This window comes from Lynx rufus, unplaced genomic scaffold (assembly GCF_022079265.1).
Source record: "Lynx rufus isolate CCGP_SWC_20201006 ecotype Redwood Valley unplaced genomic scaffold, mLynRuf1.p SCAF_7, whole genome shotgun sequence".
NCBI classification, from domain to species: Eukaryota; Metazoa; Chordata; class Mammalia; order Carnivora; family Felidae; genus Lynx; species Lynx rufus.
In genome coordinates this window covers 117582330-117608073 of record NW_025814889.1, presented here as the reverse complement: position 1 = coordinate 117608073, position 25744 = coordinate 117582330, and the positions used below count along the sequence as shown (strand labels likewise).

The 25744-nt window shown below is 38.8% G+C and overlaps 1 protein-coding gene across 1 annotated transcript in view; it reads right to left on the bottom strand.

Moving 5' to 3' along the window:
• The window catches only part of CFAP54 (cilia and flagella associated protein 54), a 290869-nt gene extending 271976 nt beyond the window's left edge, over positions 1-18893 (bottom strand). The window contains exons 1-4 of the mRNA XM_047065944.1: positions 18561-18893; positions 10700-10805; positions 7675-7818; positions 2829-3000 (exon numbers count right to left, since the gene is read on the bottom strand). Coding sequence (XP_046921900.1) covers positions 2829-3000; positions 7675-7818; positions 10700-10805; positions 18561-18889 — 751 coding nt within the window. The 5' untranslated portion in view covers positions 18890-18893. The remainder of the gene's footprint in view (positions 1-2828; positions 3001-7674; positions 7819-10699; positions 10806-18560) is intronic.
• Between the last annotated feature and the right edge of the window lie 6851 nt (positions 18894-25744).

Genomic DNA, 25744 nt, shown 5'->3' with positions numbered 1-25744 from the left:
CCACCCAGGTGCCCCAAATAAACTTTTAAACACTTACAGCACCATAAACTTTATAGAGAATGCAATAGGTCCTTAACATTTAAGGACTCAGCCTTCTCAGTGTGACTGCTCCCAGGCCATGGAATTAGTTATTTCACAGAAGATGCACCAGGGAAGAAACCAGTTGGCTGGGAACAGCTCAAGCCCAGCATTCTTATCTCAAGTGGTTTTTGTTGACCTTTACCCTTAATCTTTAAAAATGAAACTGTATAATAGTGTTTCTTCATTTTAAAAAAGTCACCAAGTAAGGATACCCACAGCAAATTCATGCCTCTCCGCAAAACATGTGATTCAGGTGGGAGCCAGGAGCCTGGGTAAACATGTCAGTAACGGGAACTGGGGAATTTCAAAAGACCTCAGGAGACTGCCCTCAAGAATGACAAGGGCTCTCTGTCCTTTAAAAATGTGATTTTAACCTTTCCAGCCCTAATATGTCCTGACTTATAACTGAATCCTTCTTTGATGGTTCAGGTTCTTGGCATGGCTCACAAATTCCCACTGCAGAAGCCTGACAGGGAGAGTAAACGATATAAAATGGAAGACGGGTGAAATCTCAGGATACCTCTGAAAGTTTGTTTTGTTCTATTTTTAACTAAATCCCTAATATGAGTTTATTGCCTTGTCATGTGACTCCTTTTCATCAAAGACAGCCACCACCAAAATAATCTGACTATGTGAGGGTTGAATGAGCTGGGTTCAGGTTGGTTGTGAAGTAAGGTATTATGCAATAGTCACACACCCAGTTAGAGTTTGTGAAAGAACCAAAATTGGTTAACTATCTTAAGAAACCAAGAGTGTGTATGCATAATAGTCAATTAAAAGGAAAGAGAATCAGTGTTAATGTCTAACAGAAAAGGTGAAATGTATTTTTGATAAATTGACTGTAGGTCAATTTATTTTTCTTTCAACTCCGAACTTATTTTAAAACTACAAGGTCTTAGCACTTGTTAATCTCCCAGCTGGAATGCCCTTCCCCCAAATATCCAGATGTCTCAGTCAGGTGTTTACTCAAACGTCATCTCGTCATCTCAGTGAGGCCTTCCCTGACCCTGTTTAAAATAGCTGCCCAGCCCCAGCCCCGCCTCTTTTCTCCCTATCCCCTTCTTGGCTTTATTTTTCTCCATAGTACTCATCACTATCTAACACACCATTTAATTTTGATTTATCACCTCCCTGAAGCATTATGTAAGCATGAGAACAGGGTTTTTGTCTGTTGTCCACTCCTGTGTCCCTAGCACTTAGAACAATGCTCAGCCCTTAATAACTGTGAGGTGAGTTAATTAAAACAGGGATAGTAGTCAGCAAAACTAAGTATATGTATCTCCCACAACCCAGCAATCCTACTCATGTACATAAACCCCAAAAAACACTAACTTACGTTTATAAAAAAGACACATGTAAGGATATTCATTGTAGAATAATTTATGCAATTATAGAGGTAGAGCAAACCAGGTGCCCATCCCGAGGGGTGTATGAATATCCGGAACACAATTCAACATGCAGAATTAACGAACTAGATTTACACATAGGAAACTGGTCAGGTTCTAAAACCACAGGACTGAGTAAAAAAAAATTTTAGGAAACAGAATAAAATCTAGAGCATGATACCATATGTATAAAGAAAAAGTACATATCTAGTAAAGGTATGTGGAAGATACAGAAATTGTTTTTGGTTTTGTTTTTGTTTTAGAATATTAGGATATTTTTGTCTGTGATCTTAAAAAGACTGCAGCCAGGGAATTATGCTGCATCATTTCCACCTACCTCTTAAGCAAGGTCCAACCATGGGACCCACACCTCAGGCCTACCACTCCTTGAGCACAGAACCTCTGGTCCTGCCCAGATATGTGAGCAGTTCATGTGGAAGGATGGCAAATGGCTACTCAGGGAATCACAGATTCTTCATCTTCTTGAGGATGATCAGACACAAAAGCTTCATAGTCACTGGACTGAAAACTTCTTCCAAAATCAGGCTCATCTCTGACAGCAAATGTGAGCTCTCATTTCAATCAAAATGTCAAAAAAAAATTATTTGGAGAGGGAGATGAAGGAAAAGGCTAGGAAATGTACTTCCAGTTGCCACAGATCAGGGAAAATCCAATATGTTTTCTTTCAAGCTATTTTGTCCTGGTTTTACACATAGAGAACACACTGTCATTTTCCTTTCAAGAAATTATCCATAGATCAATATAGTAGGTGACTGTAACTTTAAAGAGAATTTAAATTACATTGAAATTGTAACTCCCTGCTATATTTTGACAGATAAGATTCATTTCAGAAGACAAATACAATATATATGTATGTATGTGTATGTATGCAATGCATATATGCGTGTAAATACATTATATCACACACATACACACACATTCCCAGAGACCCTCACTCAGAAGCAAGTAGGAAGAGAAGATTGATAAGTAGAAAGCAACAGTCACTAGCCAAAGTATTTGAGAAGAGGACCAATGAATGGATGATGCTTAGAATCAACCTAACTTGCAACAGTCCTTTGATCTTTCTCCACTTATATTTACTTATTAACCACGTCCCCTACTTCTTTACACCTGAAACTGACTATCCCCACAGCCTCTGACCCTCCCTTTTAAGTCCCTGCTTACGAGGACAAACTAGAATGCAACAAAAATATTAAAAAGACAAAAACAAAATCCCCATAATCATCTTATTATGCAATGAATGTTTTAAATAACAAGACAGTCAGTCAAATTACCATCCAACTTGGCATTTAAATAACTTTCTGAAAGGCGTGATGAAAAATAAAAGACATTGGTATATACCGTTGAAAATAATCCAGCAAAGGTGTTCCAGTGGCAGAGCCACCTGCATGATGAGTCTTAAGGAGGACAAAATCTGCAGGCACTGGGTCACAGATTCTTTATTCTGCAGGTTCACATCATTGTCACAGACCAGTTCATAGTTGCAAATATTTTTGCCACTTAAAGCGTGAAACTGAAATGCAGGGAAAATACAAAGAACATAAATAAAGTTTATGCAACTTAAAAAAGCATTTTCTTAAAATGTGAAAAATTAAAATAGAAATGATTCTGCTTAAATAGATTATGCAGGGCTATAGACTGAATATTTGTGCCCCCCCCCCCAGTTTATATATTGAAACCTAACCCCCATTGTGATGGTATTTGGATGTGGGGTCTTTGGGAAGTGATTAGGCCATGAAGGTAGAGCTTTCATTACTAGGATTAGTGTGCTTATAAAAGAAACCTTGAAAGAGCTCCCTACTGCCTTCTGTCATGTGAGCACACAGAGAGAAGATAGCTATCTATGAATTAGAAAGTGAGCCCTCACCAGACATCAAATCTTCCAGCCCCTAACCTTGTGCTTCCCAGCCTCCAGAACTGAGAGAAATAAATATTGTTTAAGCCATCCAGTCTATAAAAATATAATAAGATAAAAACAGAGAGGGAGGCAAACCATAAGAGACTCTTAAAACAAACTGAGGGTTGCTGGGGGTAGGGGGCAGATGGGTTACATGGGTGATGGGCATTAAGGAGGGCATGTATTGGGATGAGCCCTTGGTGTTACGTGTAAGTGATGAATCACTGACTTCTACTCCTGAAACCAATACTACACTATGCGTTAACTAACTTGAATTTAAATAAATAAATTTTTTAAAAACCATCAGTCTATGGATTTTTGTTATAGCAGCCCTCAAGGACTAAGACATATGGAAAGAAACGTGGTAAAAATGGTTTCTTCAAAGCATCTATTTAGTTAAGATTACTTGTCTTTAGTCAAAAAAGAAAAATTCAAAAGCAAAAAAAGTACAAAATTCTATTTCCAAGAATATGGAATTGAATCACATTTTATAAACCCTCCTCATAGCATTTTGCCATATTAATGTGGATGCAATTATTACCATTTACACAATTCATTCACCAAATGTTTGTTAAACACCTCTGTTTGCCACACTATGCTAAGCAACAGGGACTTGTGAATGAAGAAGATGTGGTCCCTGCTCTTCGCAGAAGGAAAAGCGTTCCAGGCACATGAAGTGTTAGGAATGTTTAAAGTGGTTGCTGTGGTCACTGAACTGAAAGTCTTTTATAAGGTTGGGTAAGAAGGCTTAAAATAAAGAGATTAGGGGCGCCTGGCTGGCTCAGTCCAAAGAGCATTCAACTCTTGATCTCAGGGTTGTGAGTTCAAGCCCCACATTGGGGGTAGAGATTACTACAAAAAATAAATAAACTTTGAGGTGGCTGGCTAGCTCAAGTCAGTACAGCATGAAACTCTTGATACCAGGGTTGTGAGTTCGAGTCCCACATTGGGTATAGAAATTGCGTAAAACTAAAATCTTAAAAAAGTGAGGGATTAGGCTATTGAGATAGTCCATGGTCAGAACATGGAATGCATTCCATATAATTCCAAGGAATTTGGACGTTAGCTAAAGGGCAATATCAAGGGGCAGTGGAATAAAATCTGATTTATAGTTTAGAAGTTAATTCTGACAAAAGTGTGGAAAATGAAAAGCAGAGGGTGAGGCACAAGGCTACACGCATGGAAACTGAGAGAGATCAAAGGCCTTTAAAGTAGTCCAGAGATACCAGGGTCCTAAAATGGGTGCTGGAATCAGGGATGAAAAGATTTAAGTCTTGTCTGAGTCCATGGGATTTCGATGTGGAAGGAAGAGAGAGAGAGTGGTCTACAGTGGTTTCCTGCTTGGGTGAGTGGCTGGTGCCGATTATGAAAGAATGGTGGTAAGTTCAACTTAGGATATGTCGAGTGTGAGATGTTTATGACATATATCTCATATGAGAGATTTTGGCTAGAGAGTCATCAGTACTGCTAAAGCTGTGGGAGTGAACCCTCAATAGTACAAATGGGCCTTGTTCTACCACATAAGACTTCCCTCTTGGATCCATGCATACTATTTCTAGCCACCATATAACTGGTATCACAGAAAAAGAGATTTATAGATTGCATGTACATGTTGGAATCGTTATCTTCAAAATGCTCTATTAGGGGCACCTGAGTGGTTCAGTCAGTTAAGTGTCTGACTCTTCATTTCAGCTCAGATCATGATCTCACAATTCATGAGTTTGAAGCTCAGGCCCTATGCTGACAGTGCAAAGACTGCTTGGGATTCTCTCTCTCTCTTTCTCTCTCTGCTCCTTCCCCCAACTCAGGCTCTCTCCCTCTCTCTCTCTCTCTCTCTCTCTCTCAAAAATAAATAAGTCAGTATTTTTAAAAATGTTCTCTCAGTGTGCCTGGGTGGCTCAGTTGGTTAAGCATCCGACTTCTGCTCAGGTCATGGTCTCACAGTTCATGGGTTCGAGCCCTACATCAGGCTCTGTGCTGACAGCTTGGAGCCTGGAACCTGCTTGGGATTCTGCGTCTCCCTCTCTCTCTGCCCCTCCCCCACCTGCTTGCTCGCTCTCTCTCTCTGAAAAATGAATAAACATTTTAAAAAATGTTTTTAGGGGCGCCTGGGTGGCGCAGTCGGTTAAGTGTCCGACTTCAGCCAGGTCACGATCTCGCGGTCCGTGAGTTCGAGCCCCGCGTCAGGCTCTGGGCTGATGGCTCAGAGCCTGGAGCCTGTTTCGGATTCTGTGTCTCCCTCTCTCTCTGCCCCTCCCCCGTTCATGCTCTGTCTCTCTCTGTCCCAAAAATAAATAAACGTTGAAAAAAAAATTTTTTTTTAAATGTTCTCTCTTTTAGAAACCAATAGTGATAGCTAATATTGTTTGAGTATCAGGCCCTATTCTAAGTCTTTTATTATCTCAGCAATCCTAAAACAATCCTTTGAGGTAAGTATTATTGTTATTTCTGCTTTAGAGATGAGGAATCTGAGGCACAAAGAAATTACATAACTTCTCCAGGGTCTCACCATTAGGAAGTGGCACAGAAGCTCCTCGAACCCAGGCAGCCTGGCTCTATGGAGCAAATTCTTACCAACTCTGCCATAATGCCTCTCTATAGTACGTATAATGGGGATCATTAAACAACATGAGTATCTTTGCACAAAAATATTCTGATAGTAAATTATACATTATTACTGCTTCATCTATGATCTTTATGCATTGAACTCCAAAATCTATTTCTCTAACAAAACTTCTCAAGACTTCTAGTTCTGCATTGTCAAGTTCCTGCTGGACTATATTCAATCCATTCATTCTCTTACTTATTTTATAGATATTTATTCAGAAGCACAGAGTGCCAGAACCTTACACTTAGCATGGAAAAAAACAAATTATTCATATTTTTTCACGCCCTTCACAACAGTCCTGCTGACATACTCTTAAATTTGCTTCACTGCTTTACCATCTGCCTCCAGTCTTTGTCCTTCTAATCTATTCAGCGTGGTGCTTCTAAATTAATAGAAGATTATATTCTAGAATATATCATTGCATTTGTTCATTCACTGAATAAAGCTTTATTGTGCATCTATTACATATCCAGTACTGTTCCAGGCAATACAGATTAGAGATTAGAGCAGTTCCTGTCCTAATAAAGCTCACATTCTAGAAGGGGAGACAGGCAATAAAAACACAAAAATGTATCTGATGATAATAAGTGATATAAAGAAAAATAAAGCACGAAGCGCAAGAGGACATGAAGTAAGGGAGGGATGAGCTACACAGACATCTAGCATATAACCTTTCTAGAAGAAGCTCACCAGTGCACTGGTGCTAAGCCAGAGAGGCTGGGTGGACGCAGGATCATGCAATAATAGCACAAGAGAAAAAGATGGGGCCATGGATCAGGGTAGCACAGGAGACGACATAAAAGTCCAAACTCCTAAGCTTTTCATTCAGTACTCTTCCTAATGGGATGCCAACTTATAATGCCCAGTATTCTCAATCACGTACCTATGGTACAGCCAAAATGAACTGCTCAATGTACCCCCAAAACATGCCCTGATGTTTTCTGCTTATTAAACCATACACTGTTTCCAAAGCCTTGAATACTCATCAAGTTTGGAATAACATAGCTTTGGAGTTACTCTGATTAGGGTTCAAACACCAACTCTGCCCACTGCTTCAAGTGGGCTGGGTTTCTTAGTGTCTGTGCCCTCCTCTGTAAAAGAGGCATTATAGTACCCACCTTCTAGGACTATAATGCGGCTGCAAGACAACAATTCATATAATGCATATAGAAGAGTACTTAGCACCCACTAACTGCTCAACCAGTGAATCAATGGTAGCAATCAACATAATAATAATACTGGTATACTAGAAATAAAGCATAGTATTTTTTGTATCAAAAGATCTATGTTTGATCTCCTGAGCCACTAGTTAACTGTGTGATTAGCTTTCTCTTTCTCTTTTGTAAAATAGGGATAATAATAGTTTCTAATTCATGAAATTGTTGAGGATCGAATATGTTTTCCAAAGCACTTCGTCTACTAAAAGCATTCTACAAATATATAACAATAATAACCGCCTGCTGAAAGAATGAGTGATTATAGTGACACAATCTCCAAAACATCTTCACAAAGTTTAATACATGCACTTTCTTCTCCGCCACTGAAAACATTTATTAAGCAACTTAGCACACAAGCAAACACCATGCTAAGCAAATGAAAGACATTTAGAAGCTGTCAACTAAAGAATACATTGCATGGCTAATCATAAATTGTAGCTAAAATAGCTACTGCTTTCATCTTACTGTATGAGCAGAAGTTTTGTCTCCAAGGCCTTTTGGAAAAAAGGCAGTTTTGAATTGATTCACATCTGCTTTATTCTCATCAAAGTTGACATGGAACTGCTGAAGGTACCTTCCATAGCACTGTAAAAGGGCCAATTTATATTCCTGAAATAAAAAGAGGACTTGATGCAAGTTTCAAAATACCATTTTACTTATCATTATTAAAATTCAGGAACATTCGTATTATTCTTCATAGTATCAATATTGATTATTACTACTACTACTCTTATTACCACCATCACATTACCACTACCATTACCACTAGCATTTCTAAACACATATTATGCAACACACACTGCACTAGCTGCATTATTTCATGAATTCTCCTCCCAACAAGACTATTGTGAAATAAGACCATCACAATCTCCAAGATGATATTATTGCCCAGGGTGTGACTAATGATGATATAATAATGGGAATATTCACCAGGGAGTGTGTGGTAATACCTATATATACTCAAAATCCAAAAATTCAACATCAACCTATCCTGGTAATCCACCCACTCAGAGACGAAGATAAGTTGCATAACTAGCCTTGCTTTTCTGATACCTCCTAAGTTCCAAAAAAGCAAGAAAAGGCGGGGGAGGGGGGGGAGTAGGAAGGGAGGGAGAAAAGGAGGAAAGAGGGAAAGAAAGAAAGAAAAGAAATGAAGGGAGAGGAGAGAAGAAAGGTACACTCTCTCTCCTCTCTCTCATCTGCCAACGGTCTTTGAGGCTACATTAGGACAAATCAAAAAAGTCTGAGCTAGGGTGCCTGGCTGGCTCAGTTGGTAGAGCATGTGATTCTTGATCTCAGAGTTGTGAGTTCAAGCCCCATGTTGGGTGTAGAAATTGCTTGAAAAAAATAAAACCTTAAAAAAAAAAAGTCTGCGCTATTGTTAGCTAGGATTCTTGTTAGTTCTAATTCATGCTTATGTTCCCATTACAGAATCAGAGCTCATTTCTGCAGCCCACAGGGCACAGGTGACCTGGAGTTTCAGGGGAGGTGAGGTGAGCCAGGCTGTGGATATGAGTCAGCCTCCTCCCCAACAACTGTATCCAGGAAAAGCAGCTACTCTATGTGTCAACTGCCTGTAGGGGTACGAAGCCCCTTGGGAGACAACCACAGTCAAACTTTTGTTTCTATTTCTATTGACTTGTTACTTGTTTACTAATTAATTCTGAATCTTTCCCTTTCTAAGTTGGTTCATAAAATGAATTCAAATCTAGGTTCCAAACAAGACTATTCCAGGGGTGCCTGGGTGACTCAGTTGATTGGGTAAGTGTCTGACTCTTGATTTCCGATCAGGTCATGATCTCACGGTTCCTGAGTTCAAGTCCAGCATCAGGCTCTGTGCTGACAGCATAAAGCCTGCTTGGGATTCTTTCTTTCTCCCTCTACCCCTCCCCTCTGCTCTCTCTCTCTCTCTCCTCTCTCTCTCTCTCTCTCTCTCTCTCTCTCTCATAAATAAATAAATAAATAAATAAATAAATAAATAAGACCATTCCAACAAAATGATCTTTACTGTAACTAAAATACAGATTCTAGAATGGAAGTAACAAGTCAAGTTCATTTTCAGTACTCTACCTTTATCAGTCCACTTTCTCATAAGTGAAAGGTAGATAAAAATGTTTTCTTTGTTCCTTTAAGTAAATTTTAAAATATCCTATCTGGGCCTTTCTATCTGAAATATTCTGAATCCTTAGCCACTACACAGCATGCACTTACTTTATCAGCTTCTAACATGTTCTTCCATCCTCCCTCCACCAATATCCACTCCACCCACCTGAATACTCCACAAACAACCCCAAACTGTGCTATGTATCACCAGCTTCTTATATTGAGAAGCATAAAAATGAGAGGGGACACTCTTCTAATGCTTGTCAAAGTTATTACACTTCACATGAATAAAGCTCACAAGTTAGATCTTGCCCATTTGTTTGTTTTCTATAGTTTTCCTACAGAAAACTTTTTTTCTATAGTTTTTCCACAGTTTTCCTTTATTTTCAAGTTTCTAAGAACCACCGTCCAATGTTATGAAGCTAAACTGATGCCCTAATTTTGGCAGCAGAAAATAGATCTTCATTATGAAATTTCCTCCACATCTTATTCTCCATTTGGTAAATTTTCCTCCAAAACAAAACAAAACAAAACTTCGTGTCCAGAAAATAGAAATGGAAGAAGAAAATGAAGCTAAAAAACTGAAGATCAAGAAAACATTGAAAAAGTCCTAAAATCACCTTGGGTAGAATAACTCTTGGTCCGTGGATTCTAGATGTGTCAAACATTCACATTTAACTTGGAATAATCTGGGCCTATGCCAGAGCTTAAGGGGAAAACTTACATTATCATTAACTGAAACCCAGCCAGGTGGTCTTGGTTGGTTGGTCTTACCGAACCAAGCCCATGAGTTCACAGCAATCCAAGACGTGGGCATTAACTATGGAACCAGAAATAGGGCACAAGCTCAGTTTGGAATATTATACTAAGCAAGAAACAGGGCATGTAGGGAATGACTGCTATAATTACATATAGCAAAACGTTAAGGAGTTGAAAGTCATTAAAACAGGGCACTAGGAACCAGACAACATAGCAGCTGGGCCAGGAACCATGAAAGTTGTCACTGGGCAAGGTCAGTCACATGAAAATCAACAGGAAGTGGTGTCTGGGCTCCTTTGTATAAGGTAGGAACATGATGACTCAGCATTTCCTGTTGGGCACCTACCACACCCTCTGTTAACTAGGAACTGCGCTCCCGCCCCACCAACCCCAGCCAGCTGTCTTTCCGTTCAGGAATCTCTTACCTCTGGAAAATCTCAACTACAAAATTAAAAAACAAACACTTTTTTGGTTACTGTGCCTAATTAAAATTTGTAAGACTCATTCATATTTTTCTAAGAAAAAAAAATCAAATCATGTAAAATAGGAATGGTATCAAACCAAATAATAATAACAATTAGTCAAGTAATTTTCACTTAGGCTCTTTTTTCACTCCTGAGGCACTTACTTTTATTTCACAAAGGCTATCTCCAACCTTCAGAAGCTTTTCATTGTAATAGGCAGCTGGCAGCCGCGGGGCATATTTGGTCCAGATATTAAACAAAGAGGTGGCACTGTAAAAATCATCAAATAAAATATCTTCAAAGTCAGCAGGAAACCTCAATTAATTAGCAAACTATCCTTAAGCACTTACTTTGTGCTGTCTTTCCAATGTGCCTTACTGTTAATGTCTAATTATTACTAAGTATAGTTAAAATTATTGCTTCCTTTATGCCAAGCACTGATCAAAGCTCTGTACATGCATTTTTAAAAACAGATTTTATTTTTTAGAGTAGTTTTAGGTTCACAGAAAAACTGAGCAAAAGGTATGGAGATTCCCCATATACAGCCTGCCCCGTACACATGTACAGCCTCCCCCATCATAAACACGTCCCACCAAAGTGGTATATTTGTTACAACTCATGAACGTACATTGACATATCATTATCACCTAGTGTCTAGTTCATATTAGGGTTTACTCTTAGTGTTATACATTCTATGGGTTTGGACCAGTATACAATGACGTTTACCCATCATTATGCTATCACAAAGAGTAGTTTCGCTGCCCTAAAAATCTTCTGTGCTCTGCCTATGCATCCCTTTCTCTCCCTTCACCCTAGGCAAGCACTGAGGTTTTTATTCTCTCCATAGTTTTGCCTTTTTCAAAATGCCATATAGTTGGAATCATACAGCATGTAGCTTTTTCAAACTGGCTTCTTTTACTTAGTAATATGCCTTTAAGATTCCCCTATGTTTTTTCATGGCTTGATAGCTCATTTCCTTTTAATGCTGAATAATATTCCATTGTCTAGATACACCATGCTTTATTCATCCATTTACTTACTGAAAGGTATCTTGTTTGCTTCCAAGTTGTGGCATTTGGAATAAAGCTGCTATAAACATCCATGTGCATTACTCAGCAATCAAAAAGAATGAAATCTTGCCATTTGCAACAACATGGATGAAACGAGAGCATATTATGCTAAGCGAAATAGAGAAAAACAAATATCCTATGATTTCACTTACATGTGGAATTTAAGATACAAAACAGATGAACATGGGGAAGGGAAGCAAAAATAAGATAAAAACAGGGAGGCAAACCATAAGACTCTTGAATAGAGAACAAACTGAGGGTTGCTGGCAGGGTGTTCCTGGTCTAAACGGTGATGAGCATTAAGGAAGGCACTTGTTGGGATGAGCACTGGGTATTATATGAAAGTGATGGATCACTAAATTCTATTCCTAAAATCATTATTACACTATATGTTAACTAACTTGGATTTAAAATTTTTTAATTAAAAACTAAAATAATAAAATAAAAATATTTAAAAATTCAGATGCAGGTTTTTGTATGGATATAAGTTTTCAACTTCTTTAGGTCAATACCAAAAAAAAAAAAAAAAGAAGCATGAGTGCATGGATTGTATGACAAGGGTAGGCATAGTTTTGTAAGAAACTGCCAAACTAACTTCCAAATTAGCTATACCATTTTGCATTCCCACCAGCAATAAATGAGAAGTCCCTGTTGCTGCACATCTTCTCCAGCAGTGAATGTCAGTGTTCTGGATTTTGGCAATTCTAATAGGTATGTAGAGGCAGCTCATTGCTTCAATTTTCATTTTTTGATCATACATGGTGTGGAGCACCTTTTCACTGGTTTATTTGCCATTTGTATTATCTTCTTTGGTGAGGTGTCTGTTAAAGTTCTTTGATCCATTTTTTAAATCAGGTTGTTTTCTTATTCAGTTTTAAGGGTTTTTTTGTACATTTTGGACAACAGTCCTTTATCAGATATGTCTTTGGCAAATATTTTCTCCCATCTGTGGCTTTTCATCTTATTCATGGTGTCTTTCACACAACAGAGATTTTTCATTTTAATGAAGTCCTGTTTATCAACTCTTTCCTTCAGGGACTGTGACTTTGGTGTTACACCTAAAAAGTCACTGTCAAACCTAAAGTCATCTAGATTTCTCTTATGTTATCTTTTAAGAATTTCACAGAATTGCATTTTACTTTTAGGTTTGTGATCCATTTTGAGCGGATTTTTGTGAAGGGTGTAAAGTGCGTGCTGAGATCCAGTGTTTACATGTGGATGTCCAGTTGTTCCAGCACCATTTGTGAAGAAGACTACCTTTGCTCCATTGTATTGCCTTTGCTCCTCTCTCAAAGATCAGCTGCTTATATGTATGTGGGTCTCTGGACTCTCTATTCTGTCCCAATGATGCATTTGTTCATTCTTTCACTGATACCACACTGTCTTGATCACTGTAGCTTTAGAGGAAGACTTGAGGCCAAGTAGTGTCAGTCTTCCAAATTTGTTCTCCTCCAATATTGCATTAGCTATTCTGGATCTTTTGCCACATGCATTTTTTCTCCATTTCATTTCTACAACAACCCTGAGATAGGTAGTATCAATATCCCAAATATATAGTTGATATATTGATTGACTTGAGGATCAGTGTATCCATGATCTTAACAAGTATATTACTATGCCTGCCTGTCCCTTGGGACATAAACTTCCCAAGGGCAAGGACCTTGATTTGTTATCCATTGTTATCCATTGCCTAGCCTCAAGAGTAGTGAATATCTAGTATACATACATAGTCAGTAATTATTTGTTGAAAGAATGAATGAATAAATGACTAGGAAAAAATTCCTTGTTCTTATTTTTTTTTTCTATAAAGAGTTCAAGGATTCCACTATCCTGTCAGTCCATTAGGGTCCTGCTTCCATCCACCAAGTAAACAAGAACAAAACATACAATATTCTCAGAACGGTTTCTAATCAGTTTCAAAAGGTAGCAGATCATTGCTCAATTTGTTCATTTATTTAGTTAATACTTACTCCTTCCTTCTCTCTCAGAAATTATAAATGCCTCAAGGAAAAATCCAAATTTCCCTTAACAGTTGTCCAATCCTATCTCATAAATTTTTAGATGAGGACAGTGTTACGTACAGTGTTAAATGAGGACAGTGAATGTGTGTGTCCCCTTGCAATTTATATGTTGAAGTCCTAACCCACAGTGTGGCTGTATTTGGAAAGGGGTACTCTAAGGAAGTAACTAAGGTTAAATGAGGTCATAAGGGTAGGGCCCTGGTCTGATGGCATGGATGTCAATCTAGGGAGAACACCAGAGAAATTGCTTTCTCTATCTCTTTCTTTGCACTTGCTCAGAGGAAAGGCTACGAGAAGACAAAGTGGTCGAGAAGTGTGCTTTCACCAGAAACTGACCCTTCCAGAACTTGATCTGGGACGTCTAGCCTCCAGAACTGGGAGCAAATAAATTTCTGTTGTTTAAGCCACCCAGAGTATGGTGTTTTGCCATGGGAGCCCAAACTGACTAATTTGTAATTAATAATTAATAATTAATAGCCCAAACTGACTAATTCAAGTAGGAATGTAAACTTAGGGATTAAAGATGACTCTAATACTTACGATGTATATGTTGGGATATTATCAGAACAACCTCAACAGAAATATGTAGATTAATTCATTCAAGTAATTAAATGATATAGATTGAGTGACAAGGGAGGCATAGAGACAGGATATTCTTACCTTCTTGGACAGATTAATAATATTCTGTAGTAGGAAAATACATACATGTACCAAGTAGTAAATAACCATGCCCCAAAAATTGTGTGAGAAATGGAGCCACAGAAATTTTAAAAGGAAGAGGCTTTTTGGTTTGGATTTTTTTTTAACATTTTTTACTTTCACTCGCTGCTTCATGAAATGCCACAGTATTAGAATAAATATGAATCCCAAAAAAGTCAGCATGTCTTACTAGAATTCTTAAATTATGTAGATGAAAGATTTAATTCTTCCAAACCTTAAAGATGAGATAATGATGACTATGTTTATTACTCACAAACGAAAAATACCAGCTTTGTTAAATCAATCAAGGTTACGTAAGAGAATTTTTTTAAGTGAACTTTAAGTTCAAGTTAAGACTGTTCACTGGGAATGGCTTACATAATGATTAAACAAGGAAAATATAATATACACTATAATGTGCATCATTTAAGAAAATGTTAATGTCCTTTGGATTGCTGATTTATTATAGTTGCTGCTGGATATTTAGAATTTTCTAAAATAGGAAATCATAACTATATAAACAGAATATCTAAATCTCATGTGATTATAACAAAAGCATACCTTTAAAATAATCTATCATACTCTGAATTTAATGACATTGCTGTCATGCTCAAAATCTATATTTAGATACCCTGAATTTTTTGGCTTATGGAAGTTCCTATAATTATATATTTTTTCTTTTAAAAACTAACCATCTGTCAAATATGTTATAAAAGTGAATCCTACCTAACTGTATTCCTAACTGGCCTCCACATTGGCATTCTTGTTCCATTTGGATAAGACTATATATACGTATGTATATATATAAATTAAATAAGATTAATCCCTTGCCCAAAACTACCCAATGGTTTCCCATTGCATTTAGAATAAAAGCAAACTCTACAAAAGGCCTCTAAAACCTTCCATAGCCCTACCTATGCCTCTAATCTCACCTCACACCACTGCACCCACACTCACCAAGCCATGCTTAGCGGGCTTCTGTCCATTCCTCCCAAGTCTCTGGCTCTTTCCTGCCAAGATTTTCTCACATGCTTCTTCCCTCTGTCTATCCACTCTCTTTGCCTGGTATCTTTCTAATCTCAGCTTAATGTCACCTCCCTCACCATTCGTTTGAAAGTAGGTCCAAGGTGTGTTCTCTTCAAGCTTCTGCTCAAGTGTCACCTACTCTGACCACATTGTCGAAAACTGCAGTCTCCTATCTCCCCCCACAACCCTTCCTCACTTTAGTTTTCTCCCAAGCACTTATCACTTTCTAGGTCACCATAAAACTTATTTAAAATGTTTATTTCCTATTTCTTCCTCTAGAATATAAGCACCAAGAAGGCAGGGATCTTTGTCTGGTTCACCACGGTATCCCCAACACCTAGTATGATGCCTGGTACATGTAAGCATTCAGTAGCTTCTTCCTTTATAGCACTTGTTGTTTGTATATTGACTTAATGATTCAATGAAAGCCTCTCTCTCTCTCTCTCTCTCTCTTTCTCTCTCTCTCTCTAAACTCCATGAGTACCAACTCCCTACCTATTTTGTTCACCACTATATAAACCATGATGAGTACAATGCTGGACACATAGTAGGCATTCAATAAAAGTTGTTGTGTAAATAAATACCTAAATTGTGTGAGAGATTAGATTGCTAAGGTCCATGTCAGTCATTAGCATTTATGATTCTCTTACAGTCTCTTTAAAGATGGGACAGATACTATACTTACCAATCGGCCCAGGTCTACTTTCCCATATATAACATTAACACTTACTGAAAATATAAGGATACTAACCCTTGAATTCTTTCAATACCAAATATTCATTGAAAGTTTGCTCTATCCCAACCACCAGGCCAGTTGCTAGAGATAGAAAAGTAAAAAAGAGGCACATTATCCAAAGTCAGTAGGGAGGTTCCATTCTAATGGAGGAAACAGCACACAAGAAAACAAATAAATAAAAAGTATTAATTGATGGCCAAACCTGCATTACATTGGAAAGGCACTCTACGGAGGTAACTGAGGTAAGACCTGAAATAAAAGAGGGAGCCAGATATTTGAAAAGCCAAGGAAAGAACATTTCAGACAGAGGAGGCAGCAAATATAAAGGCCCGGGATGAAAAAAATTGTATTTGTCTCCCTGGAAAGTCCCGAGAGAGAAGTGAGGGATGGGCTGAGATGAAAGAGGCAAGCAGGGCCAGATGCTCAGAGCCTGGAGGATGGCAGAAGAAGTCTTAAATTTATTCTAAAAGCAATAGGAAGCAATAGAAAATCTTTAGACGAGAGCGGGTGATTGCTTTATAAAGATTACCCTGACTGCTCAATGAAGGACAGGTTTCAGACTCGAGAGGCTGTGGGGAAAGCACAACATGGTGGTGACTTGAACTAGAATGCTCGTGGGAATGGGAAGATAAAGTGCTACCTAAGGCACAAACACAGAAATGTTTGCGATATAAATATAGCTTAGGTATGTAATGTGCTTTCATTGGTCAATTCTTGGGGTTCTCATCATATTTGTCCCATTAGCAGGATTTGCCACTGTTAATCCATCATTACTTCCTACTTTGAAACAGTTTCTCTACCTGGCTTCCAGTAAACCACACACTTTTCTTCCTATCTCCTTGGCCACTCCTTCTTAGTCTCTGCCAATTTCTTATCCCCTCAACTTGTCAATGCTGGAGCGTTCCAGGAGTCAGTCCTCAGACTCTCCTTTTTTCCATCTACACTCCACTCCCTTAACTACTCCATCAGGTGTCATGATTTAAATATCATTAGTACACTGACAAATCCCAAATGTATATCTTCTCTGACCTTCAGACTTGAATGACCAACCGCCTACAGAATAGTTCTGCTTGGACATTGAATTACATTTCAATCGCAATATATCCAAAACTAGATGCGGGACACCTAGCTGACTCAGTCGGTGGTGCACGTGACTCTTGATCTTTGGGGTTCTGGGTTTGAGACCCATACTGGGTGTAGAAATCACTTAAAAAAATTTTTTTTAATCTATAAATAAATAAATAAATAAATAAACTCTTGATCTGTCCCTTTCCTACCAGAAGCCTTTTCTTCCCACAGTCACTATCCATCCTAGGAAATTCACACTTGTCATTCTCCCTTGCTGCCAACGCTTCCTACGGAAATCTTCATCACTTGCTATTGTATCTCTTTCTCATCTTTCTCAAAGGCTACTTTTCCTGACTTACCCTGACCATGCTCTTAGCCACCCCCATTTTAAATTTCAACACCATACCATTTCTTCCATCCCCACTCTCTGCTCTAATTTTCTTCTAGCACTTCTTTCCCTGTAAAATGATTTCTTTACATATTTGTTTAGCAGCTGTCTGTAGTAACAAAAACGTACGCTCTATGAGGATACAAACTGTTATATCTTTTTGTTAATTTGAGGTTTTCCTAGTTCCTAGAATGGTATGTGATATAGAGTAGGTGTTCAATAAATACTTAAAATGCATTAATGAAGAACAAATATGTTAAAACTATTTCTTCAATATTAAATGCATGAATGAAAAATGAAAGTTGAAATTGTTCACTATTCTGGTTTTCTTTGACATTTGTCTGCATTTGTAACTGTTAGGTTTGTGAGGTATTTTGAGCAGGAAAGAAAGATGGTGACATAAACAGGAAAGAACCTTAAAAATGAGTACTTTGAAATTCAGTAATAACATGGGGATAGAAACCCCCAAAGGGCAAACATATGTGCAAAATGAGTCACAAGATCAATAAAAAGTCATTGTGATCCTAACAGCAATATAAAAAGGCATTAAGGTATAAAAATGAATTAAAGTGCACATGTTCACAGAATCACATAGTTAATGGCATCAAGAACTAACTTTTTCAAGAACCTAAGCCACCTCAAAGGTATTCCTTTTTCCTCATATACAAAACTGTACCCACAGCATGGAAAGTTGTGAACCCCCGCAGTCCCCGAGTGAGCCAATTTACTGGCATGGGATAGCGATTGGGGAACACTCAGAAGGAACAGTGAGTTATGAAACACTTCTGTGTTGATTTTTATTCTGACCGGAGCAGGAAGCCAAGGTATAACATTTACCAGGAATTAAGGGTTGTACTCGCGAGGAGTCTGTACTTCTTAAACTTTGCTTTTATCTCCAGGTTCGCAACGCTGACCCAGCTCTGGGACCACCGTGGGCATCCTCAAGGGCATCTCCTCCGGCCCCAAGAGTTGCCCTTCTTGGGCCGGCGCCCTCCCCAGGGCCCGGCCTCCGCTTACCAAAGCCGGTGGAACTCATGCTTCTGCTCCTCTGTTGTCGCTAACGCCTTCTTTCTCCTCATAAAGCCTAGTAATTCCCGGATCTCCCTCTCGCAGGAGGCCAGGAGCGGGTTTTTAGCGTCCAATGGCCCGTAAAACACGGCGAGGGGCAACGAGGTCTCCTGGCAGGTCGAGCGAGACGGTGGGCTCTGGGAGCTCGCCTTCGACTCCAGGGGCGACTTCGAGAGCGCGTTCGAGGTCGGGGGCGGGGTCGGCGGCGGTCCTGGCGAGGACACAGATGTGGGAGACAGGTCGAGGGGAGAGGTCGAGGGGGTGCCTGGCGCCGCCATATTGACGAGACCCTGGCCGGCCAGAAGTGTGTGTACACGCGGTTGCCTGGCGACGGTCTCGCGGCAACCAGACCTCCCGCTTGCTTTCGGGAAAACGCAGCGGCCCCTGGAGGGCAAAGGAAGAGAGAACCGGGTCCGGAAAGAAACGATGCTTCTGGGGACTCTTGTGCCCTCTTGTTCACTGGCACGGCTCTATGAGACAAGAATAGAGAGAAGGTTTCGGACAGAGAGCCAACAGATGGTAGAGCCAAAACGATAACAAATTCAGACTACACTCATTTTCCATTTCAACCACTTAATGGTGATAATGATCATTAACATGTGCCGGGCATCGTTCTAAACGTTTGAACCATAATCTCATTTAGTCATGGTAACAGCTTTACCACTCGGGGTATTATGAGTACTTCCATTTCACAGTTTAAGAAACCAAATTCTGATTTTGGAACCAATTACTGATTTTGGTCAGAGTAAACTGTAGTGTCAGGGACCAGATGCCAGCCTTGTGACTCCAAAGCCTGTGCTCAAAATGAATAAGCTTCTACTGGCCATTCTCAAAACAACGAAGTTTATCAATCGAATCGAAATTGCGAAAATATCTGACAACCAGTTTAAGAATCAAGTACTTGCAAAAGATCCATTCTCTTCCCTCTATCTGTACCCTGAGGTAATTGTGGAAATGATGTCTGTGCCTAACAATTGGGATTACATTATATTATTCATATGTATTTCATCCTTATTCTAATTATCGCTATATTCTAAATTAATAAGCATTTCACTCAGCATTAATGCATACTAGCAGTTCGAAGTGTTAATTCTCAAAATACTTTTGCATTTTAAGCTGGGATTTTTTTTTAATTTTTTAAAAAACTTATTTATTTTTGAGAGAGAGAATGGGGGAGGGGCAGAGAGAGAGGGAGATACCAAATCCAGAGCAGGCTCCAGGCTCTGAGCTGTCAGCACAGAGCCCAACGCCCTGCTTGAACTCACAGACCACGAGAACTCATGGACCACGGGATCATCATGTGAGCCAAAGTGGCCTCTGAGCCAAAGTTGGACTCTTAACCAACTGAGCCACTGAGGCACCCTTTTGAACAGAAGAGACCTGCCTCTGATGGGGAAACTACAGGCCTTAAGGAAAATATTTGGGACCAAAAGAAGTTCTTCTTTTCCTGAATATTATGGGCAACAGTAAGTCTACTATTTATTTACTTAAAGTATAAGTTTCTAACTAAAAGGGAACCTACTTGCTTTATAAATTATGCAATACCAAAAATTATCTAAGAGAAGAACCAGAAATATTTGATGTCTTATAAAAATAGGTCTTTAATACTGGAAAGTGTTACTGGTTCTGTCACACATAAGGATAAGTAAAGACAGTGACCCTAACACCCTGTGAGCCCAGTTTCCCACTTAAGATTAAGAAGCTTATTGGACCACAGGTTGATTTCTTTCAGGTCTGACCTAATTTCTTGCAGGCTCTGTGGGCCTGTGCTAATTTATGAGGCTGGCCTAATATGTCATGTGTACTGTACTCTAATATTCTTTGAAGGAAAATATGATGATTTTGCTCTTCAAGACAGGTAATTATGACCCACGAACCTTCTCGGCAGGCAATGAGTTGCCCTGACACCTCACTGTAGGAGTTCAGTTCTCCAGTCAAAATCTAGAAATCATTCTCTGATTAAGATTCTATCTTGTCTCTAAGTGAGCAGTAAAAATGTTAAGACTTTAAAGAATTTAGGCCTAACGAAGTAATTCATTCTTGGAGCGTTTACAAAAAGTCTTCATAGATCTTTTATTTTAAAATATCAGCTTGGTAAATTCTTTCTCTTCTCATCTTTTCCTTGTTCTCACATAACAGACTTGTCTACTTCAGATCAAAAGCTGATGTAATTTACCACTGAGCACTACCTATTATATTCATGAAAGTGAAACCACGGGATAAAATTAAATTAGAATGGTCAGAGAGGAGCAAGGAAAAGAAAAATAAAACAGATCAAGTGGGCTTTTTCCCCTCTGATCTGTTTGCTCTCACAAACAACCTTATGAGCAGTGCAAGCACTTACATTTCAAAGTCACTGGTAAAAGAAAATGTGACTTATTAAATTCAAATACTCGAATTATGTATCTTAGTCAGAGCCTTACATCTTAGTCATTTTCCTCCTTGCAAACACTAAGTTGACAATGCTTAACTTTCAGTAGTTTTTAAAAGCTTGTCGGAATATTTAAATGGCTGATGTACTCTGAATCATCATCGCGCTAAGATGGAAGTTTCCATTTTGTTCAGTTTAAATTATATTCGAAGCATTTCTTAACATATTCGAGGTGTTATCTTTCTTGTAATGAGATGCATCTATTAGAATATCTTTTCTATTCCCTTGTCACTTCGCTTTATTCTTTCCACTCTAGTCAGAGAATGGAGCTCTGCAACTATTGTGTCTGGCAGGGCTAAATAATGTAAATAGCTTCCTTATAAATAATGTAAATTGCTGCTTCCTTATAATTAGTGTCTTTGTAGGCTGCAGGGATCCTTTTTGCTCATTCCAAAGTCTTTATCATCCAAAGTTACTGTTAGAGAAGGAATAAATAAGGTTAGTACTCTTTCTATTCCTAATTTAGCCATTAATCATTTGGACTGTCCCAAATATGTACATGTATAATGGTCTTTAAAAAAAAAAAGCACAAAGATCCCCTTTTCCCACCTCACCATCTAATATTTAAACTTGTTAAAAAACTTCTCCATCATTGCATTTAGTCAAATTCAACAATTTCTTTAGTGTGTCATACAATGCATAGGTTAACCCACACATTCCTTATAAGAAGCAGATGACACACAACTAATCATGGTGAAAAGGCATGCTCTAAAATGTGCTGTGATAAAGGTTTAAAACATGCTGTAGGAGTCCCAAAGTGAAGCTTGGAACTGGAGAAAGAACAGACGATTCCAGTGAAGGTGATATTTTAGCCCCTGGACTGTCACTGCTCCTTATTAACAGAAAGCCCCTTGCAACAGAGATTTGCCTATTTACTGTGATAACCCAGCATTCAAGCCTGGAGCCTGGCACGGAATATGGCTTAATAAATCTTTGTTGGAATGAGTAAATGGGAAAAAAATGGAAGAAAATAAGATGGAGAATATTTAAAAGGATAACACTGATTGAGAGAAAAGCCTGAGTAAGGTACAAAGTTATAAACATACACCGCAAGTTAAATAGATCATCTATCTAATGTAGTGAATAGAGACTACGGTAGACCCAAGGACAAAGATGAAGCAGAAAGAGAAGTGTGATCAAATACAGTGGGTAGTTGGAAGGTGTGCTAAGAAATTTTGACTTAGTTCTGTGTTCAGTGGGAAGTCTTGATTAGAAAAACAGTATAATTAAAAACAGTAGGGATTAGGGGTACCTAAGTGGCTCAGTTGGCTAAGTGTGTCTGACTCTTGATTTCAGCTCAGGTCATGATCTCATGGTTGATGATTTTGAGCCCTGTGTCGGGCTCTGCACTGACAGCACGGAGCCTACTTGGGATTCTCTCTCTGCCTCTCCCCTGCTTCCTTCCTCCTCTCTCTCTACCAAAAATAAATAAGTAAGCATTAAAAAAAAAAAAGTAGGGATTAAAAGCCCAAATTCTATTTTTTTTTATTTTTTTATTTTTTTTTTATTTTTTTTTCCTTCTACTTTTTTTTTTTTATATATGAAATTTATTGACAAATTGGTTTCCATACAACACCCAGTGCTCATCCCAAAAGGTGCCCTCCTCAATACCCATCACCCACCCTCCCCTCCCTCCCACCCCCCATCAACCCTCAGTTTGTTCTCAGTTTTTAACAGTCTCTTATGCTTTGGCTCTCTCCCACTCTAACCTCTCTTTTTTTTTTTTTTTTCCTTCCCCTCCCCCATGGGTTCCTGTTAAGTTTCTCAGGATCCACATAAGAGTGAAACCATATGGTATCTGTCTTTCTCTGTATGGTAAAAGCCCAAATTCTAGAGCCAGAAAGCATAGTTTGAGTCCCATTTCTTCCAAGTTGCTGAATTTCACTATGCTGTGGTTTCCTCATCTGTAAGATGGGGTGAAATAATACTAGTTAACTCATAGTTTTTTTGGTATAGAATTGTATGAGTTAATATGTGTAATATCCATAAAACAGTGCCTGGCACATAATAAGTGCTATAAAAATGTTTGCTAATATAATTACTCACTTGGGAACCATCAGAAATTCTTAAACAGAGAAGAATACAATCCAGTCTGTATTTTATGTATTTTAGAAGTGAAACTATTACCACAGACAGAAGATGGATGGGAGTAAAGAAGGTTATATCTGATCTCAGCTGCACAGATCATTGTAATGTTTATATTCCATCAACCATGAGACAGAAGTAGCCAAACTAAAACCACGGATAGACACTGAGGCAAAATCAGTAGGAAACCAGCTTTTAATCAATACAGCAAAGGGAGAGTCATGGAGTAATATGTAATTTACATAATAATTATATATAATATAATATATATGTACTTTATGTAATATATATAAAATAGCTGTAAAAAGGTAGAATAAATTCTAACATGTATTTATTATTCTAACAGGTGATATATTTATGGTCTTGGAATAAAGCCTTTCTTAAAAAGTACAAAAGTAAGAGACAGAATGGAAAATACTGATGAACTTGAATACATTAAGATAAATTTTTAGAAGGGTGAAAGCACAACAAAAGTGGAAAAGCCACACCCTGGAAAAATATATTTGTAATGCATAACCTGCTGTGTGAACAAAATATTGATAAATATCAACAGCAGGTTCAGATAAAGATCCTTCTTGGGGAGATTAAACAGGTTTCCTTATTATAGGCTACCAATGGAAGCCAGTGTAGTCAGGACATACAGCAAAGAAATCAGCAACATTATCCAGGACAGATGGGAATATCCATTTCCAAAATCTAAAATCTTCACCTGTGGTACCCAGTTCTGGATGGTAATATTCCTGCACCTTCCAAGTCTTTGATGCTTGAACAAGTATCGCCAATTCTTCTGGATTGCAGTATTGCTTCCAATTTAACACTGGTGTATACAGGTTCAGATACTTCTGCCTGGCCCTTCCACCCATAACAACTCGAATGTCACAGGCTAGGGCTCTGCTAAATACTTAATCTCTTCAAGGGTTGGGATCTGGAAACTAGATGAGGGCCCATAATTTTCCATTGCAGCAACTTATATCATATTTTTGCTTACTGTTTCTTGAATTTTCTGATTATACCTAGTAAGCAACGTTTTTGTTGCCTTCTCATTCAACTTGCCCCTGTGAAACCATGATCCATTAGCCAACACCAGATACCCTGTAGGTAAAGGCACTTTGGTTGTCACCCTGGCCTGCCTATCCATTATGGTAATGACCTCAGCAGCCTTTGTTAACTGCTACCACCTGGTCTTTGCCATTCTGGAATTGCATCATCCCCACTAATATTATGATGCTAGATTTCATGGCAGAACCCTCTATTTATTAACCCTGGCCTACAGAAGACAGAAACTATTAAGCTTCTCCAAAGATCCCGGCGCTCCCGCATCACTGCATTCTTTACATCCTCAGTGAAGGGAATATTCCCTGACCATTCCAAGAACATAACCAGCTGCTGGGTTCCCAGGACATATAAAATAAATTCATTCTAACATTCCCACCTCTCTGAACTTTCTGTTCCTTTCTTCAACATTATGCCAAGGAAGTTCTGTCATCTTTACTTCATTTGATGTAGAACGATATCAGATCCACACTTTAAGAAGCCAACCTGTTGGGGTGCCTGGGTGGCTCAGTCCGTTGAGGGTCCGACTCTTGGTTTCAGCTCAGGTCATGATCTCATGGTTTGTGGGATCGAGCCCTGTGTAGAGCCCCACGTTGGGCTCCGTGCTGATGCTGGGGAGCCTGCTTAAGATTTCCTCTCTCCCTCTCTCTGTCCCTCCCCCCTTCATACTCGCTCTCTCTCTGTCACTGTCAAAAGAAATAAATAAACTTGAAAAAAAAATCCTGTTAAATTATTGGGATTCCTGAATTATGGCTAAGTACCCTCATATTAATGAATTCTACTCCATTCAGCTTTGTATTCTGTCCCCCTGGTCTAACATACTCAAGATACACTCCTATACACATTCACCAGTCCCAGCTAACATCTATTAGCCAGATCCTGAAATTCCTTTGGCATGTGGGCTATTTCTTCCCAGACCAGAGCTTGTACTTTCCTGCTCAGGCTATGCTGAAACCTGACTTTGTTTTTCAGCCAGGAGGTAATGAGGGTGTTGGGGCATATCTTGAAGAAAACAAGAATCATCTTGAAAGGCACCTGCTTCAGATTAGGTTATTGCATGTTCCTCCAGGCAAGCAGAGACTTTTTCTGAGGCAAGTGGTTAGGGGCTATATCTGCCAGCCTGGAAAGCTCAGAGTAATCCAGGAGCTCAAAACTCTTATGCTTGTCTACCTAAATATCTTCATTTCAAGTCTCTGGGCCCCATTCTTTTCTTGGAATCTTTGCTGTATGATCAGACCCTTGGCCTGATTTTGAGCAAAGTTTCCCTGCCTTTTCCCTGAACTGTGATAAAGGCACTCTGACTTTCAGAGCATGACTTAAGTTGTCAAATAACTGCCCTAAGACTATAGACAGAGAAAGTGTGTGTGTGTGTATGTGTGTGTGTGTGTGTGTGTGTGTGTGTGTAAAATTTTTTGCAAGACTTTTAATGCCTATAAAAGAAGCCACATCACAATCATTTTAATTAATATTGCCCCCATACTGACCAAACACGATAGCTATTTGATCTCCCAAAACCTTGTTGTATCTGTACCTCATCACAATTAAACTATGGGTGAAATCACCG